General features: G+C 39.6%; 1 protein-coding gene across 2 annotated transcripts in view; it reads right to left on the reverse strand.

The window, feature by feature from the left end:
* Positions 1-201: 201 nt before the first annotated feature.
* The window catches only part of PSMA8 (proteasome 20S subunit alpha 8), a 60,431-nt gene continuing 43,742 nt past the window's right edge, over positions 202-16,890 (reverse strand). Inside the window, exons 7-8 of one of the 2 annotated variants that reach the window (XR_009251007.1) lie at positions 13,105-13,271; positions 202-355 (exon numbers count right to left, since the gene is read on the reverse strand). Coding sequence is in view for 1 of the 2 variants with exons in the window: in XM_058692463.1 (XP_058548446.1) it covers positions 13,179-13,271 (93 nt within the window). In the remaining variant the exon portion in view is untranslated. Of the gene's footprint in view, positions 356-12,814; positions 13,272-16,890 lie in introns of those variants that run through there. The other variant, XM_058692463.1, reaches the window with a different exon arrangement.

The following is a 16,890-nucleotide window of genomic DNA, read 5'->3' on the forward strand; positions in this document are numbered from 1 at the left end:
ATTGTAATTGAAACAGAAGCTGGAAAGGCCATAATGCTTATGTAAAAGCTAGATGCTTATATAAGGGAAAAGGAACCACGAGTTAACATAAGCAATGAGTTAAAGAACTAAAATAAGGCTGAGAGACAATAGAGGGAGAAGAACAAAACAGATGTGTGGAAAAGAACTGGTCCACTTACTGCTTTAACATTAGAGTTAAGATCCAAAAGTTCTTGATGTGGACGTTTTTAACGCTGCCATTCCTAGTAGGCAAAGTGATGCTATTGTTCCGAGTTTGGTACTTCCCTTCAAAAGCCCTTATTTTCTTGTATCCTTCTGGAGTGAATCTTCGCTTCTTTTAACCAAAATATCTCAACTGAAATGGGCATAGAGGAAACATGACACAATCAGCAAAATCCAAGTATAGGTAACATGTTTGAATAAGGTGCCCTTGAATTGTCACTGAATTTCAATGTAGCTGGCTGGGCCAGTGGAAAGTGCATGATACTCACATGATATGTGCATTTCAAAGACAGAATTATAATTCACAAATAAACACGTCATTTGGAGAACTTTTCAAAATCTCTTTCCTGTTGTTTTATCCATTATCAGTAAATATAACATTATGCTAGAATAAGATAATTAAAAAATATACCATCTTAACCAGTAGTTTCATATATCTTTTAAATAGGAAACGTTGAAACAACTAGTATTTGACTTAGGATTTAAAAGTTTTAATCTAAATGGATGGCTCTTGACTATTAAGCATTTATTAAGTATCTACTATATACCCAGATGTTCTAGGTCCTGGCCATTTACCAATGGATAAAACAAACATGGAACTTACAATTCTAATGGGGAGAGGCTTTCAGTAAACACATACAAACACATGGGGCACCTGGGTGGCTCAGTTGGTTGAGTGTCTGACTTTGGCTCAGTTCATGATCTCACAGTTTGTGATTTCAAGTCTCACATCAGGCTAGCTGCTGTCAGCACAGAGCCTGCTTTGCATCCTCTGTCCCCCTCTCTCTCTGCCCCTCCCTTGCTCATGCTCTGTCTCTCTGTCTCTCAAAAATAAACATTAAAATTTTTTTTAATGTTTATTCATTTTTGAGAGAGCATGAGCGGGAGAGAGAGGGAGACACAGAATCAGAAGCAGGCTCCAGGCTCTGAGCTGTCAGCACAAAGCCCAATGTGGGCTGAAACTCACGAACTGTGAGATCATGACCTGGGCCGAAGTCAGACGCTTAACCAACTGAGCCACCCAGGTACCTCAAAAATGAATAAACACTTAAAAAAACATAGAAATACGTCTTTCATGTGTTGGGTGTTGGGGGATGGGTGTTCTGTTTTACATATGGTGGTCAGAGAAAGCCTTTCTGATAAGGTGACATTTGTGCAACAAGTGAAAGGAAGTACAGAAGCATGCCCACAAAGGTAGAGTGATCCAGGCAGGAGATCCACTTAGTGGCAAGGCCTGGGTCAAGAGCCTGCTTAGGGTATATGAGGAACAGTAGGGAGGCCACTATCACTATAGCTGAAGGAGACGGGGCAGCAATGGCCTGAATGGCAAGGGATGAAGCAGAGAGGTGTGTGTAATGGGGGAGGGGGAGCGGTGAGGAGGGAGATCACATAGATTACATGCAGTTTTTTCCTAAGTACTTAGCTGATGAGATCTAACAAGTTCCTGGGTGATGCCAGTGCATCCTAGACATCGCCTGGGAGCTTGGCAGAAAAGACTCTTGGGCTTCACCCCAAACCTATTGAATCAGAGCCTATGTGTATGTGTACACACACATGCGCATGCGCACACACACACACACAAACAAACACACACACACACACTCAAGTATAAAAGTATAAGAAACACTGATTCAGATTATGTAACTTTACTTTCTCCATAGGAAGAAATAGAAGAAATAAGAACCCACAGTGAGCACTTTTTTTTCTTTAAAAAAAATTGTTTTAATGTTTATTTATTTTTGAGAGAGAGAGAGAGAGAGAGAGAGAGAGAGAGAGAGAGGCAGTGTGAGCAGGGGAGGGGCAGAGAGAGAGGGGGATGCAGGATCCAAAGCAGGCTCCAGGCTCTGAGTGGTCAGCACAGAGCCCAACACGGGGCTCAAACCCACGAACTGTGACAGCATGACTTGAGCCGAAGTCAGACACTTAACTGAGCCACTCAGGTGCACCAGCACTTTTTCATTACTTTTCAGATTAGGATGAATTTTTCTATTTCTGCAAAAACATCATTAGGATTTTGATACAGGTTGCATTGAATCTGTAGATAGCGTTGTGGTATTGGTATCTTAGCAGTAGTAAGTCTTCCAGTCTATGAATGCAGATGACTTTACATTTGTGACTTCTTTGATTTTTTTTCAACAATGTTTTGTAGTTCTCAGTGTGTAAGCCTTTCGCTGCCTTGGTTAAATTTATTCCTAAGTATTCTTTTTGATGTTATTGCAAATTTCTTAATTTTCTTTCTGGATTGTTTTAGTATATAAAACTCAACTAAATTTGTGTGTTGATTTCTTTATTCTGTAACTTTCTTTGGTACTCTAAATATTATGTAAGAAAAAAAACCAAAACTGTTAGAATAAATAAATACCTGCAAACAGATAATTTTACTTCTTTTATTTTTTCCAATTTGGATGGTTTTTTTGTTTTGTTTTGTTTTTTTACCAATTGCTTTGGCTAAGACTGCCAATACTCAATACTGTGTTGAATGCAAATGGTGAAAGTGAGCATCCTTGTCTTTGTCCTGACCTTAAGGTGAAAGCTTTCACCACTGTGTATGACATTAGCTTTGAGTTTGTCTAAAATGCTCTTCATCATGTTAAGGTAGTTCCTTTTTATTTCTACTTTACTGAGTGTTTTGTTTTTTTTTAATCACAATCGATGCTCCAAACTCCCCATTTGGTAGCTTCATGCAGATGGACACAGAAATCTTGGGAATGTTTGACAATGGAATGTTGGGGTACCTGGCTGGCTCAGTGGGAAGAGCATGCGACTCTTGACCTTGGGGCTGAGTTCAAATCCCATGTTGGGTGTAGAAATTACTTAAATAAAGGTTAAAAAATAAGAAGAAAGTAAATGGCATGTTGAAGACGGCAGAGCCAGAAAATGGGGAAGGAGGAGTCCTAGATTTTTGCTTGGAGGATTGCTATCAGCAATGGGATTTGTTATTGAGAAATAAACGTTTACTGTGGATTCATCTATTATAGTAGCTGGCATTGCCCTAGCACATATGCAGAAGGGTAATTTCCCAAATATATACAAAGCTGTTACAAAGCAATGAGGAAAAAAAACACACACACAAAATCCATTGGAAAAAGTAGGTAACAGGTATGAGCAATCAATGGAAGGAAAATTCAAAAGGCCTTTATTTATTTTTATTGTTTTTTAAAGATTTTATTATTTATATATTTTTTAAATGTTTGAGTGGGGTGCCTGGGTAGTGCAATCAGTTAAGCGTCCAACCCTTGATTTTGGCCCAGGTCCTGATCTCAGGGTGGTGAGATCGAGCCATGTGTTGGGCTCCACACATGGAGCCTCTCTCTGCCCCTCCACCACTTTCTCTTTTTCTGTATCTCTCTAAAAAATTTTTTTAAAAATTTTTGAGAGAGAGAGAGAAAGAGAGAGAGAGAGAGAGATGAGCACACATGGGTGGGGGGAGGGGCAGAGAGAGTGGTGAGAGAGAATCCCAAGCAGGCTCCGCACTTAGCACAGAGCCCAATGGGGGGCTCAATCTCATGACTGTGAGATCAGGACTGGAGCTGAAATTAAGAGTTGCTCAACCAACTGAGCCACCCAGATGCCCCCTCTAGATTTAAAAAAAATTTTTTTTTAACGTTTATTTATTTTTGAGACAGAGAGAGACAGAGCATGAACAGGGGAGGGGCAGAGAGAGAGGGAGACACAGAATCTGAAACAGGCTCCAGGCTCTGAGCGGTCAGCACAGAGCCTGACGCGGGGCTCGAACTCACGGACCGTGAGATCATGACCTGAGCCGAAGTTGGACGCTTAACCGACCCAGCCACCCAGGCGCCCCTAGATTTTATATTTTAAGTAATCTCTACACCCAACATGAGGCTCAAACTCACAACTTCAAGATCAAGAATTGCATGCTCTACTAACAGAGCCAGCCAGGCATTTAAACAAACATAAAGACATTTAAACAAACATAAAGATGTTCAACATCATTCATAATAAGAAAAATGCAAATTGAATATTGGGAATTTTTTTAAAAAGTAAAAATGCAAAAACGATTGTAATTTCACCTATTTGGTGGCAAAAAATGTTTGAAGCACTATTGTATCAGTCTGGGTTCAATTAAAGAAGTGAAATCACTATGATGCAGAATTGGCAATTTTCTAGATAAATTATATCCCTCCCAATTGTGGGAGTTGATGGAGAAGTCTCTTTAAGGCTGTCCCTCTGTTACACTGATCCGCTGAGTCTGGTGGTAGTCAGGAAGGAAAGGTGGATACGAAGTGGGGAGGGTGAAGAATAAACTGTAACCCATGAGGACAAATTGTAACCACATGTATCTTTTACCACCTGCAACCTGGGGATGCTTGTGACCTGATATAAAAGTTGGTGTCCTTTGTCATGAAGCTGCTTGCATGCCTGGCCCAGTTCCCAGAGTCTGAAGGAAAAGATCCAGCAGAATGTGGAGGAACTAGTGTAGCTATGGTTCTGGAGGCCTTCCCACACTAACCAACCGGGCCAGTAAACCAGCATTTTTTGTGAGCTGCCTTCTTACCCTGAGCTGCTTCCCTTCTGCCTTTCAAATCTTATGCGAATTTCTCTTGTGCCCAACTCAAACTCAGAACTGTACAGGAAAGAGAATTCTGGAAAACAGTTTCAGGTTAGCTGAGCTGACCCCACACAAAGCCAGCACAACTACAATGGGAAGGTGTAGAAAGGGAGAGATTCTCGCTCACCGTTAGGAGAAACATAAAGTGTGTAACATACCTTTGAGCCTGCAGTTCTACTTCTAGTGGTTTATCCTATCTACTTCCACATTTGTGAAATGACTAAAGGTTATTCACTGCAGCATCTGCAATAGCAACACTATCAACATGTTCATCAATAGAAGACTGATAATTTAGTGTTACATCTATACATTGGAAAGAATGATCCTCACATGAGAAGATCCTCAAATATATGTTGAGTGAAAAAAGCGAGATACAGAACAGTATACAGTATGGTACCATTTGCACTAAAAGATATATTTACATGTGTTTGTTTCTATAGGTATAATATATCAATAGGAGATATTGAAAACATCAGTGGAAACATCCTGATAATATGGTTGCCTCTCAGAAGAGGAACTTAAGTCACTGGGGGACAAAAATGAGATGGAATATTTGACGATACAATTTAAAAAATTAGGGTCGCCTGGGCGGCTCATTGGGTTACGCATCTGACTCTTGATTTCAGCTCTGGTCACGATCTCATGGTTTGTGGGTTCAAGCCCTGTGTGGGGTTCTGCAACAGTGTGAAGCCTGCTTGGGATTCTCTCTTCCCTTCTCTCTCTGCCCCTTTCCCTTCATGCATGCGCGCTCTCAAAAAAAAAAAAAAAACTTAAAAAAAGTTATGTACTATTTGAATGTATTATTAAAAGAGTAATACTATAAAAATTCTTTCAGTGAGATTATTACATACATTTTTTCATGTTGTTTCTAATACATACCTCTTGCAATCATGATCTTAAATGCACCTTTATAACCCTCTATTAAAAAACCTTGTGTAAAAAACCTAGTGAAAAACCTTATAGCTTTTAATCAGATTGGGCATCTTTATAACCGCTCAATAACCACTGAAAATGTATGTGGAGTTAATGAGAAAGTAACTGCTGGCACCAACCAGCTCCTGTGCATCGTTCTCCCTGGCTCCAACCCAAGTACCGTCCTCACTGTCTTGAACTTTGCAACAACCATTCCCTTGTTTTTCTTCAGTCTTACCTTAAACACCGTATCTTTTAAACACTATATTTAGCTTTGTAGGTTTTGAAGCTTTCTATAAACACGTCGTGTGTACTTTCTCACAACTGGCTTTAATTTTTACTCAGTATGATGGTTTTTTTAAAATTTATTATTTTTTTTAATTTTTAAGTAGGCTCCATGCTCCATGCTCTGATATCAAGAGTTCCATGCTCTACAGACTGAGTCAGCCAGGCACCCCACTCAATATGATATTTTTGAGATAAATCTATATTGATGCATGTAGCTGTCGTGACTTCTTTTCCCCTGCTATATGGTATGCTACTGTATGAATACACCATAATGTATTCAGTCAATTCAGTCAGTGGACAAACATTAGGTTACTTCATATATATGTCTGTATATGTTGCTATCACGAACAATGTGTGATTATTTTTATGCACGTATGTTAGAGTTTCTGTAGGCTGTATGCCCTGGAGTGGCATTGCTGGTAAAAGGGCACATGCCTCTTTGACTTTACTAGATCTAACTTGCTGCCCAAAGCAGTTGGCCTAGTCTACAGTCCTAAGAGCAGTTGATAAGAGTTCTTATGCAACTCTTTTATACATTTTATATAAATTTTATATATTTCATACATACATTTTATGTATATACATATATACATTTTATATAAATTTTATACATTTTATACATATGCAACATTTTATACATTTAAAATTTTTGCCAGTCTGATGGCTGTAAAATGGTCTCGCCATCATTTTAACATGCATTTCCTGGATTAGTCTGGTAGAACATCATTTAGTAAGTTTTTCATAAAGAGAGAAAATAATTCAACTTTCCTGTTCTGTGAACTGCCTGTTTATTTTTTATTTATTTTTTCAATATATGAAGTTTATTGTCAAATTGGTTTCCATACAACACCCAGTGCTCATCCCAAAAGGTGCCCTCCTCAATACCCATCACCCACCCTCCCCTCCCTCCCACCCCCCATCAACCCTCAGTTTGTTCTCAGTTTTTAAGAGTCTCTTATGCTTTGGCTCTCTCCCACTCTAATCTCCTTTTTTTCTTTTTTTTTTCCCCTTCCCCTCCCCCATGGGTTTCTGTTAAGTTTCTCAGGATCCACATAAGAGTGAAAACATATGGTATCTGTCTTTCTCTGTATGGCTTATTTCACTTAGCATAACACTCTCCAGTTCCATCCATGTTGCTACAAAGGGCCATATTTCATTCTTTCTCATTGCCACGTAGTACTCCATTGTGTCTATAACCAACAATTTCTTTATCCATTCATCAGTTGATGGACATTTAGGCTCTTTCCATAATTTCCATAGCTATTGTTGAAAGTGCTGCTATAAACATTGGGGTACAAGTGCCCCTATGCATCAGTACTCCTGTATCCCTTGGGTAAATTCCTACCAGTGCTATTGCTGGCTCATAGGGTAGGTCTATTTTTAATTTTCTGAGGAACCTCCACACTGTTTTCCAGAGTGGCTGCACCAATTTGAATTCCCACCAACAGTGCAAGAGGGTTCCCGTTTCTCCACATCCTCACCAGCATCTATAGTCTCCTGATTTGTTCATTTTGGCCACTCTGACTGGCGTGAGGTGATATCTGAGTGTGGTTTTGATTTGTATTTCCCTGATGAGGAGCGACGTTGAGCATCTTTTCATGTGCCTGTTGGCCATCCGGATGTCTTCTTTAGAGAAGTGTCTATTCATGTTTTCCGCCCATTTCTTCGGTGGGTTATTTGTTTTTCGGGTGTGGAGTTTGGTGAGCTCTTTATAGATTTTGGATACTAGCCCTTTGTCCGATATGTCATTTGCAAATATCTTTTCCCATTCCGTTGGTTGCCTTTTAGTTTTGTTGGTTGTTTCATTTGCTGTGCAGAAGCTTTTTATCTTGATGAGGTCCCAATAGTTCATTTTTGCTTTTAATTCCCTTGCCTTTGGGGATGTGTCAAGTAAGAAATTGCTGCGGCTCAGGTCAGAGAGGTCTTTTCCTGCTTTCTCCTCTAGGGTTTTGATGGTTTCCTGTCTCACATTCAGGTCCTTCATCCATTTTGAGTTTATTTTTGTGAATGGTGTGAGAAAGTGGTCTAGTTTCAATCTTCTGCATATTGCTGTCCAGTTCTCCCAGCACCATTTGTTAAAGAGACTGTCTTTTTTCCATTGGATGTTCTTTCCTGCTTTGTCAAAGATTAGTTGGCCATACGTTTGTGGGTCTAGTTCTGGGGTTTCTATTCTATTCCATTGGTCTATGTGTCTGTTTTTGTGCCAGTGAACTGCCTGTTTAAATGTTCCACCTGGGGCGACTGCGTGGCTCACTCGGTTGAGCGTCCCATTTCGGCTCAGGTCATGATCTCACAGCTCATGGGTTCGAGACCCGTGTCAGGCTCTGTGCTGACAGCTCAGAGCCTGGAGCCTGCTTCTGATTCTGTGTCTCCCTCTCTCTCTGCCCCTAACCCACTCGCATTCTGTCTCTCTCTCTCAAAAATAAATAATAAAAACATTAAAAAAATTTTTTAAATGTTCCACCCATTTTTCTGTTGCACTGTACTTTTTATTTCTTTGAATCAACAGTTCTTTATAAATTCCAGATGCATGCCTTTCGTCAGTTGAATGTGTTGCAAATGTCTTCTCTCATTTGGGGCCTGTCTTTTCACTTTATCTTTCTATGTATGTAGAAGTAGCTGAATTATCAGTCTTTTCCTTGTTAGCAGTTTTTGCATCTTGTTTAGAAAATCTATCCTTATCTCCAAGGTCTTGAAGATCTTTATTTTCCTTCTAAAAGTTTTGTTTTTTATGTCTAGGTGTTTAATTCATCTGGAATTGATTTTAATAGAATGAAGTAGAGGTCCGATTTTTTCAAATGGATAACCAGTTGTCCTGTCACCATTTATTGAATAACTTAATCCTTTATCCACTGATATGAAATACTAGCTGCCATAAACCAAGTACCCCAGTAAGGGTGGAAATGTTCCTAGGTGCTCTGTTGCCTGACTCTTAGCGTTTATTCCTTGTGCCAATACAAACAGGGCCGCACCCGCATCTGATCAAAATGCATTCTCAGATTTTCAAATCCTTTTGTTTTTGGCCTCTAGGGATTTCCCTTGTTGTCAGCTAAGCTATGCATTTAAAAAGATGTTTGTTAGAAAGTGTTTCTATGCCTGTAGTGAGGGATTTTCAGACTGTCTAGTTAACCATACCCAATGATGTAAAGCGCAGTTGTTTAGCTGATTCCTAAAACCAAATGTTTGTGATTATCTCACCTTGAGAATACGATGCAGAAAAAACATAAAGCGCTTCCATATCGGGGATTTTCTCTTAGTAAAAGAAGTAAAAATGATTATTTTAAGTAACAAGCGTGTTTAGAGTATGTTTTGGTTAAAACCTCATGTTAAACAAAAAAATTACTTTGGGCGTATCAGTGAAACTTGGCCAAAATAACAGATTTCCAAAGTAAAACAAACAAAGCAAATGAGCCAGAAATAATCAGACCCTCATGCCTGTTACAGGAAGAATACAGCCCGTGAAATAAATAAATAAGTCCTGTCATGAAACAGCTTTGTGGGGGAGGGATGTGGGTGTCCATTTTGATGGACATCTGTGGTGGCAAAGCACTGTAAGGTCAGCACTATGGACATCAATTACATGTGTCTCATGACAGTTGTGAAGACACTTAAATGAGTTAATGTTTGTAAAGAACGCAAAAGTGTCTGGTATGTAACAAATACTGTATGAGTACTCCTTAAGTAAAAACAAGGGGTGGGGCGCCTGGATGGCTCAGTCGGTTAAGCGTCTGACTTCAGCTCAGGTCACGATCTCACGGTCCGTCAGTTCGAGCCCCGCGTCGGGCTCTGGGCTGATGGCTCAGAGCCTGGAGCTTTCTTCCGATTCTATGTCTCCCTCTCTCTCTGCCCCTCCCCCGTTCATGCTCTGTCTCTCTCTGTCTCAAAAATAAACAAACGTTAAAAAAAATTAAAAAAAAATAAACAAATAAATAAAACTTAAAAATAAAAACAAGCGGTGGAATTATAACCATAGCATTTGGATAATGTATCCCTATTATTCCCAGATAGGAAGCATGGAAGGCACACAGCTCAGCAGTGGTTCAGAGAAGAGTCATTAACATTATATCTATTTATGGCCAGATGGATTTGGCAGTATAGACTGTCCTGTCCTCAGATCGGAAGTTGAAATTGGGAGACAGGGAGGTATTACCACCTTCTTCATTTTAACACACAAAATAGGTCTCATTTCCCTTTTAAAAGATCCAGTGTTGTGTGCGGCATTTACTAGCAAAGATTTAAATAAGTCACTCCAGAACCATCAGCAAGCAATGCTGTATATTAAATTCAGATTATAAGGGAAATACACTTTTCGTTATTCCTATAACTTGTCAGAATGGGCTCAACTATTTGGCACTATGACCTTTTCAACACAAGGACCGTATCTTGTTCATCTCCGGTACCCAGCACAAAGGTAATGTTCAATCAGGCATGAGTGATTGGGGAATGTGACTTCAAATTACTGCACCCTTAGAAGGCTTTCCAGGGCCATAACAATATATTCTTCTCTTCCTCAAGTCCTCTCATTTTTATTTCACCAGGGGTGGAATCCACTTTCAGGGGCCCTGCCTGCACTATTCATTGACCATGTGATATCTTCCCATTACTGTGATGTTCAACAAGGGCCAAAAGAAATCAGGAAACTGACTTCTACACTAAGTGAGAGATTAGATGATTCCTCTCCCCACTCTCAATTTCTGATATTTGCAACAATCTGCATAGGTCAACACAGCCCAACAAACATGTATTAAGTCTTAACGATAGGCAACCTGTGGAAACAAAGATGAAAGAGATGTAAATCCCAGTCCAACTTCCTGAAGGACTTCTAGTTTAGAAGGGAACACAGACACAGAGCTTCACAGAGTTAATCCCAATTTGGGTTTAATACCCACCTTTTCATTACACAGTAATGGGGACAAATTGGGAGTCTGCTCCTTACCACTATATCCCTAGCATCTAATAGTGTCTGCCACTGAAAACACTCAATATTTGTCAAATGTTTATTATCAAATAATGTATCAAGAGTATTAAGAATTCATAATGGGCTCACTGCAGTACAGCAGGGTAATGTGAACATCCTGCCCTTTACATTGTATGTTAGGTGTGCATGTGTGTTGAGATACCTCCAGAGAGAGCTGATCACTGATTTTCAAAGTGGTGAGGTTCTTTTTCCAAAAGCCTAATATTTTATTTAGCAGGCCTTCCACTTGGGAAGCATCTTTGCTTCTGGAAAGCTAAGAGGGGCCAGAAGTGACAGGGAACAAATACTTATCTTTGATTCTAAGTTCTAAAGAAGAAAGGTATACAGTATGACTCAAAGCAAAGAATCATAGTATCCAAAACAAAACAGAGGACAAATAGAGGAAGCTGCAAAATTCCATGGTTCCTATGAAACCAGAAAGGCAGTCAGAGTGACATAAGTCAGAGTAGAATAAGAGTGGCCTGAAGTAGAGTAGAATACAAATTGTACATTCTGCCTTAGAAAATGCCCTGCAGTGCTTCTGAGGAAGTGAAATGCATCAGCAGGCCACAGGAATTTGGCCCAAGATGAATACCAGTGAGGTAGCCTTGTTAAGGTCTTTATCTCTTGCTCCCTTTTTTAAAAAAAATCTAAATTTTGTTTTATTTATTTAAGCAGGCTCCACTTTCAGCGCAGAGCCTGACACAGGGCTAGATCCCACGACCCTGGGATCGTCACCTGAGCCAAAATCAAGAGTTGGATGCTTAACCAACCAAGCTACCCAGATGCCCCAGTCTCTTTGTATCTCTTATGTATATATTTTTTTAAAGTAGGCTCCACACCCATAGGGCTTGAACTCAAGATCAAGACCTAAGCTGAGATCAAGAGTCAGATGCCTAACTAACCGAGCCACCCAGGTACGCCTATATCTCTGAAAATTCTGACTCTGCTTTCTTTTTCCCTTGCTTCAGAGCATTACAACCACCAATGGCTTAGATCGTCTTATGGCAATTGTTCCCCCAAACGGATTCTTTTCTGTTAACATCTATTCTGAGCTTTTCATTCCTCTGCAAAAACTCAACCTCTCTCCTCTCCGTTTTCAAAAAGAACATTAAAAAGAAGAAAAAGGGGGTACCTGGGTGGCTCAGTCGGTTAAGTGTCTGACACTTGGTTTGGCTCAGGTCATCATCTTAGGTTATGATCCCAGCCCTGTGTTGGGGTCTGCACTGAGAATGGAGCCTGCTGGAGATTCTCTGTCTTCCTACTCCTTACCCTCTCCCCTGCTCACATGCTCTCTAAAATTAAGAGAGAGAGAGAGAGAGAGAGAGAGAGAGAGAGGAGACAAAGCTCTAAAATAGTAAGATATATAGGCTATTGTTTTTATGCCTATTAATATCCTTTGTCTTCAAAAATATAACCTCATACAGGAATTAAGCACATTTTTTTGTGGGCCCTCTGTGGACAGGGATCACTTTTTATATTTTTTTATTACTCCTAATAAGCCTAGCTCAAGGCCAAGCACATAGTAAGCACTCAGATAGCTGATGGAACATGTAACAAACCTAACATACTGGACACTAAGATAAAATAAAAACTGAAACTAAGAATTTTATATGTATCCATTTCTCTCCTTGTTTTCCTATATATAGTACCTCATTCAGATGCTCTTATAAGCTCTTACCACACTTTAACTGCCTATCTAGATTAGGCCTTTAATACTTGTTCTGTGGAAAAAAATAATGTACTGCAACTTATAAAATGACAAAGGTAAAATAAATATGATAAAATGTTTAAAAATGAAGAAGGCTCTGACAAAATTTTGGCAATTTACCAACACAAAGATGTTTTTATCATTTGTGAAGTATGACTCAGTATTCAGTTTATTTTGAAATAGCTATCTCTTTACCTGATAGTCAATACTCAAACATCAACAAATTATTAATTTTTAAAAATTAAAGTGTTTTTCTTAGGTTTGCATAAATAAGGCTCAGGCTTATATGGAATTATGACTGCTTTCAACAATTACCGAAATTTCTTTTCAAAGAATATCTTCATACTAAGTCTGTCTATGTAACAGTCTGAAGACAGCTACAGATGTGGCATTCTCAAAACAGCATATAACTATTCAATGTAATGCTGCAAACCAACTTACTTCCTTTAAAACTTCACTAAGAATTCCAAGGAGTAAAACAAAACATTAAAGGCTCCTAATGTTCATCCTAAGAATTAGGTAGTCTTCTTGGATTTTTTCTTCTCTGCTTCTTCCTTTTCCTTTTCTATTTCAGCTACTTGTAATTCAATTTCTTTGGCACTAAACATCTGAAAAGAAAAAAAAATTAAAAGCAAATTTCAATTACACCAGTAATTTCTAAATATTTCCAATATAAATTATATTTTATACATTTATATCTTATTTTTTAAAGTGTTTATTTATTTATTTTTGAGAGAGAGAGAGAAAGAGAGAGAGAGGGAGGGGCAGAGAGAGAGAAAGAGAATCTCAAGCAGGCTCCAAACTGTTAGGCAGAGCCTGACGTGGAGTTCGAACTCACAAACCATGAGATCATAACCTGAGCCAAAATCAAGGGTCAGATGCTTAACCACTTGACCCACCCAGCAGGTGCCCCTATACATTTATATTTACTCTTTCTTTCTGTTTCTGTTTCTTCTTTCTTTCTTTCTTTCTTTCTTTCTTTCTTTCTTTCTTTCTTTCTTTCTTTTCTTTCTTTCTTTCTTTCTCTTTCTTTCTCTCTTTCTTTGCTTCTTTGTTTCTTTCTTTCTTTCTTTCTTTCTTTCTTTCTTTCTTTCTTTCTTTCTGAGACAGGCAGTGCAAGTGAGTGAGGGACAGAGAGAGATGCAAGAGAGAGGGAGAGAGGCAGAGAGAGAGGGAGACAGAGAGGGAGAGAGACAGAGAGGGAGAGAGAGGCAGGGATCACCTGAAATGGAGCCTGTGTTTTTTGTTTTTGTTTAAACCCGCAACAGGGCTCATGGTCAACCAAAGTGGAGCTCAAGCTCACCCAAAATGGGTATTTATATTTTCTATTTAAACTTTAACTTTATATCTGCAAATATATAATATGTATATAAGCAACATATTTATAACAAATATGGAGAAAACTTAACTTCATGACATTTCCACTATCATTGTGTTAAAAAAGAAAGGAGGTCAGAATGTTATATTGCATTACATATTATATATATGACTATAACTCTGAAAACATTTAAATGCAGACTCATTCTGTTTATGGGCAAGTAACTCACTGCCGAACTCCCCGCTCCTCTCCACTCCACTGTCTGACTCTCTAATAGGTTGGCCTGTTTTACCAGCCACGAGAATACCAAAGCGGCAGGGAGAAGGTGACTTACACTGCTGTGTTTACAGCTCCCTCACTACAGTGTGAAGCAAAAACAGCTTTTATTTTATACAAATCAATTTTATTGTATTGAAAAGTAAAGAGGGGAGCAACTCGCTCAAGGTCACACTACTAAATATACCAGTGTGTTGGAACTTAGGTCTCTGTAACTCTAAACTTAAACCCAGGTCTATCCAATTCCAAAGCACATGCCCTGTGTGTTACACAGCGTATCGTGAAACAGCGTGTGGAGAGGCGGTGTAACTTTGCTGCCAGTGCGCATACCATCCTAGCACTCCTAAGTAAAAATATATGCACACCTGGGTGTGTCTATCCCTGTGGGTAGACATGTACGCGATGGAGCTGGAGAGGCAAGTCTGGCCTCAGTGCTTTTGTGTCCTTGTGCTGTTGGTGCATCTGTCCTGAGACCCTCGACAGCAGGGATGACAACATGGCCCGGTTCCCATCTCTACACTCCATCTTAGCACCGTGGTTATTTTTGGGGGGCCGTGCAGGGGCAGGACCTCCACCCATTTCCCCATTTCTCTTAGTCATTGAAGCTTTGCCGCTGCCGTATCCTCACCTCCCCGTCCTCTGGCTGACTGGTACGAGGTGCGAATGTTGTGTTGGAACAAACGACAACAACACAACTCAAAAAACAAAAGGCCCACTGCTCCACCCAATGCTGACTTTAATACTGTATCCCCTTGAAATACTTCCTTCAAAACAGAAAGTATATGTAAAATAATCCTTCTTAGTATACTTTTCATATGGTTTCCCATGCTTTACGTGCTTTTTACACTCTCGGCTAGAGAGCTGGCAAACTGTACCGTGTACAGTTCTACCTAAGGAACAGTGGTGAACCGAATTTAAAATGTTCTTTAGCCAGTGAGTCCTCCATCACAATACTCTGGACAATTTATTTTGTGCCTCTGCAGTTTCAACTCATAATGGTTAACAAAAGGTACAGACTTGCCTCAAAGAAATACAGAAAGGTTGTCACACCAGGTATTAAAATTTATGTCTCACAGAGGCTCAAGGCACTTCTAACTGAAAAGGAGAGACAATAGATAAAAACCAGTAGACAAGAGGAGTAGAGGGTTTCTGACATAATGAAGGATAATATCACGTTAGAAGCCTGGAGGGCCAACAGTTATACTAACGGTAGCTGAATGACACTGGCTGGAAGCATATCTTGATTTTCAGAAGATGTAAAAAGACGGGAAGAATAACTGCTTTCTACAGAATACCTTGTTTTATTGTGCATCGCAAATACTACATTTTTAATAAATTGTTGGGGTTTTAATTTCTTTTAAGTAAGCTCTACATCCAACGTGGGGCTTAAATTCACAACCCCAAGATCAAGAGACACATGCTCGACCAACCAAGCCAGCCAGACAACCCTGCATTTTTTACAAATTGAAGGTGTGCGGCAACCCTCCATCAAGCAAGTTTATTGGCACCACTTCTCCAACAGCATTTTCTCACTTTGTGTCTGTGTCACATTTTGGTAATTCTCAGGTTTCAAATTTTTTCATTACTATTATATCTGTTATGGTGATCTGTAATCAGAAATTATGACTCACTGAAAGCTCAAATATTGGCTCGCATTTTTTAGCACTGTAATTTTTTAGCATTCAATTTTTGAAAGAGAGAGCATGCAGGGGAGGGGCAGGAGGCAGGGAACAGATGATCTGAAGTGGGCTCCATGCTGACAGCAGCAAGCCCAATGCGGGGCTTGAACTCATGAACTGCGAGATCACGACCTGAGCCGAAGTCTGATGCTCAACCAACTGAGCCACCCAGGCACCGCAGCATTGTATTTTTTAGTTAGGTACATTGTTTTTGGTTTTTTTAGACAAAATGCACACTTAAAGAGACTACAGTATAATGTAAATATAACTTTTACATGCATTGGGAAACCAAAAAATTCATTTGACTTGTTTTGTGGCAATATTGGCTTTTTTTTTCTTTCTTTCTTTCTCTCTTTTTTTTTTTTTTAGAGAATGTGTGTGTACGTGCAAGAGTTGGGGAGGGTCGAGGGAGAGAGAAAATCTCAAGCAGACTCCACGTCCATGGCACAGAGCCTGACTCGAGGCTCAGTCTCACAACTGTGACATCACCACCTGAGCTGAAATCAACAGCTGGATGCTCAACCAACTGAGCCAACCAGGTGGCCCTGCAATACTGGCTTTATGGCAGTGGTTGGAACTGAATCCTCAGCATCTCCGAGGTGTGCTTGTTTATGGTGCTGGGAATAAACATCCATAGGCAATGTTCTATACCAACCCCATATATGACTGGCTCAGTAGGGGTTCCTGCCTCGAAGAATACATACTAAATGGGGTAGAACTACATACAGATCTCAGCACCTCTAAGTCTTCGCAAAGGACCAGGGATAGGTAAGTGCTCACAATAAGCACATGCGAATTAGTGAACATTAGCCTACAGAAACAAAACAGAAGTCATCATGTTGCCAGTGGATGCTAATGGAGTTTTCAGGCATTTAATGAAGATTCACAGGCGTCAACATTTTGACAAGATTCAACTGTTGTCAAATTACTTTATACTACATATGTTTTTTTCCT

The sequence above is a fragment of the Neofelis nebulosa genome, chromosome 11, assembly GCF_028018385.1.
Source record: "Neofelis nebulosa isolate mNeoNeb1 chromosome 11, mNeoNeb1.pri, whole genome shotgun sequence".
Lineage (NCBI taxonomy): Eukaryota > Metazoa > Chordata > Mammalia > Carnivora > Felidae > Neofelis > Neofelis nebulosa.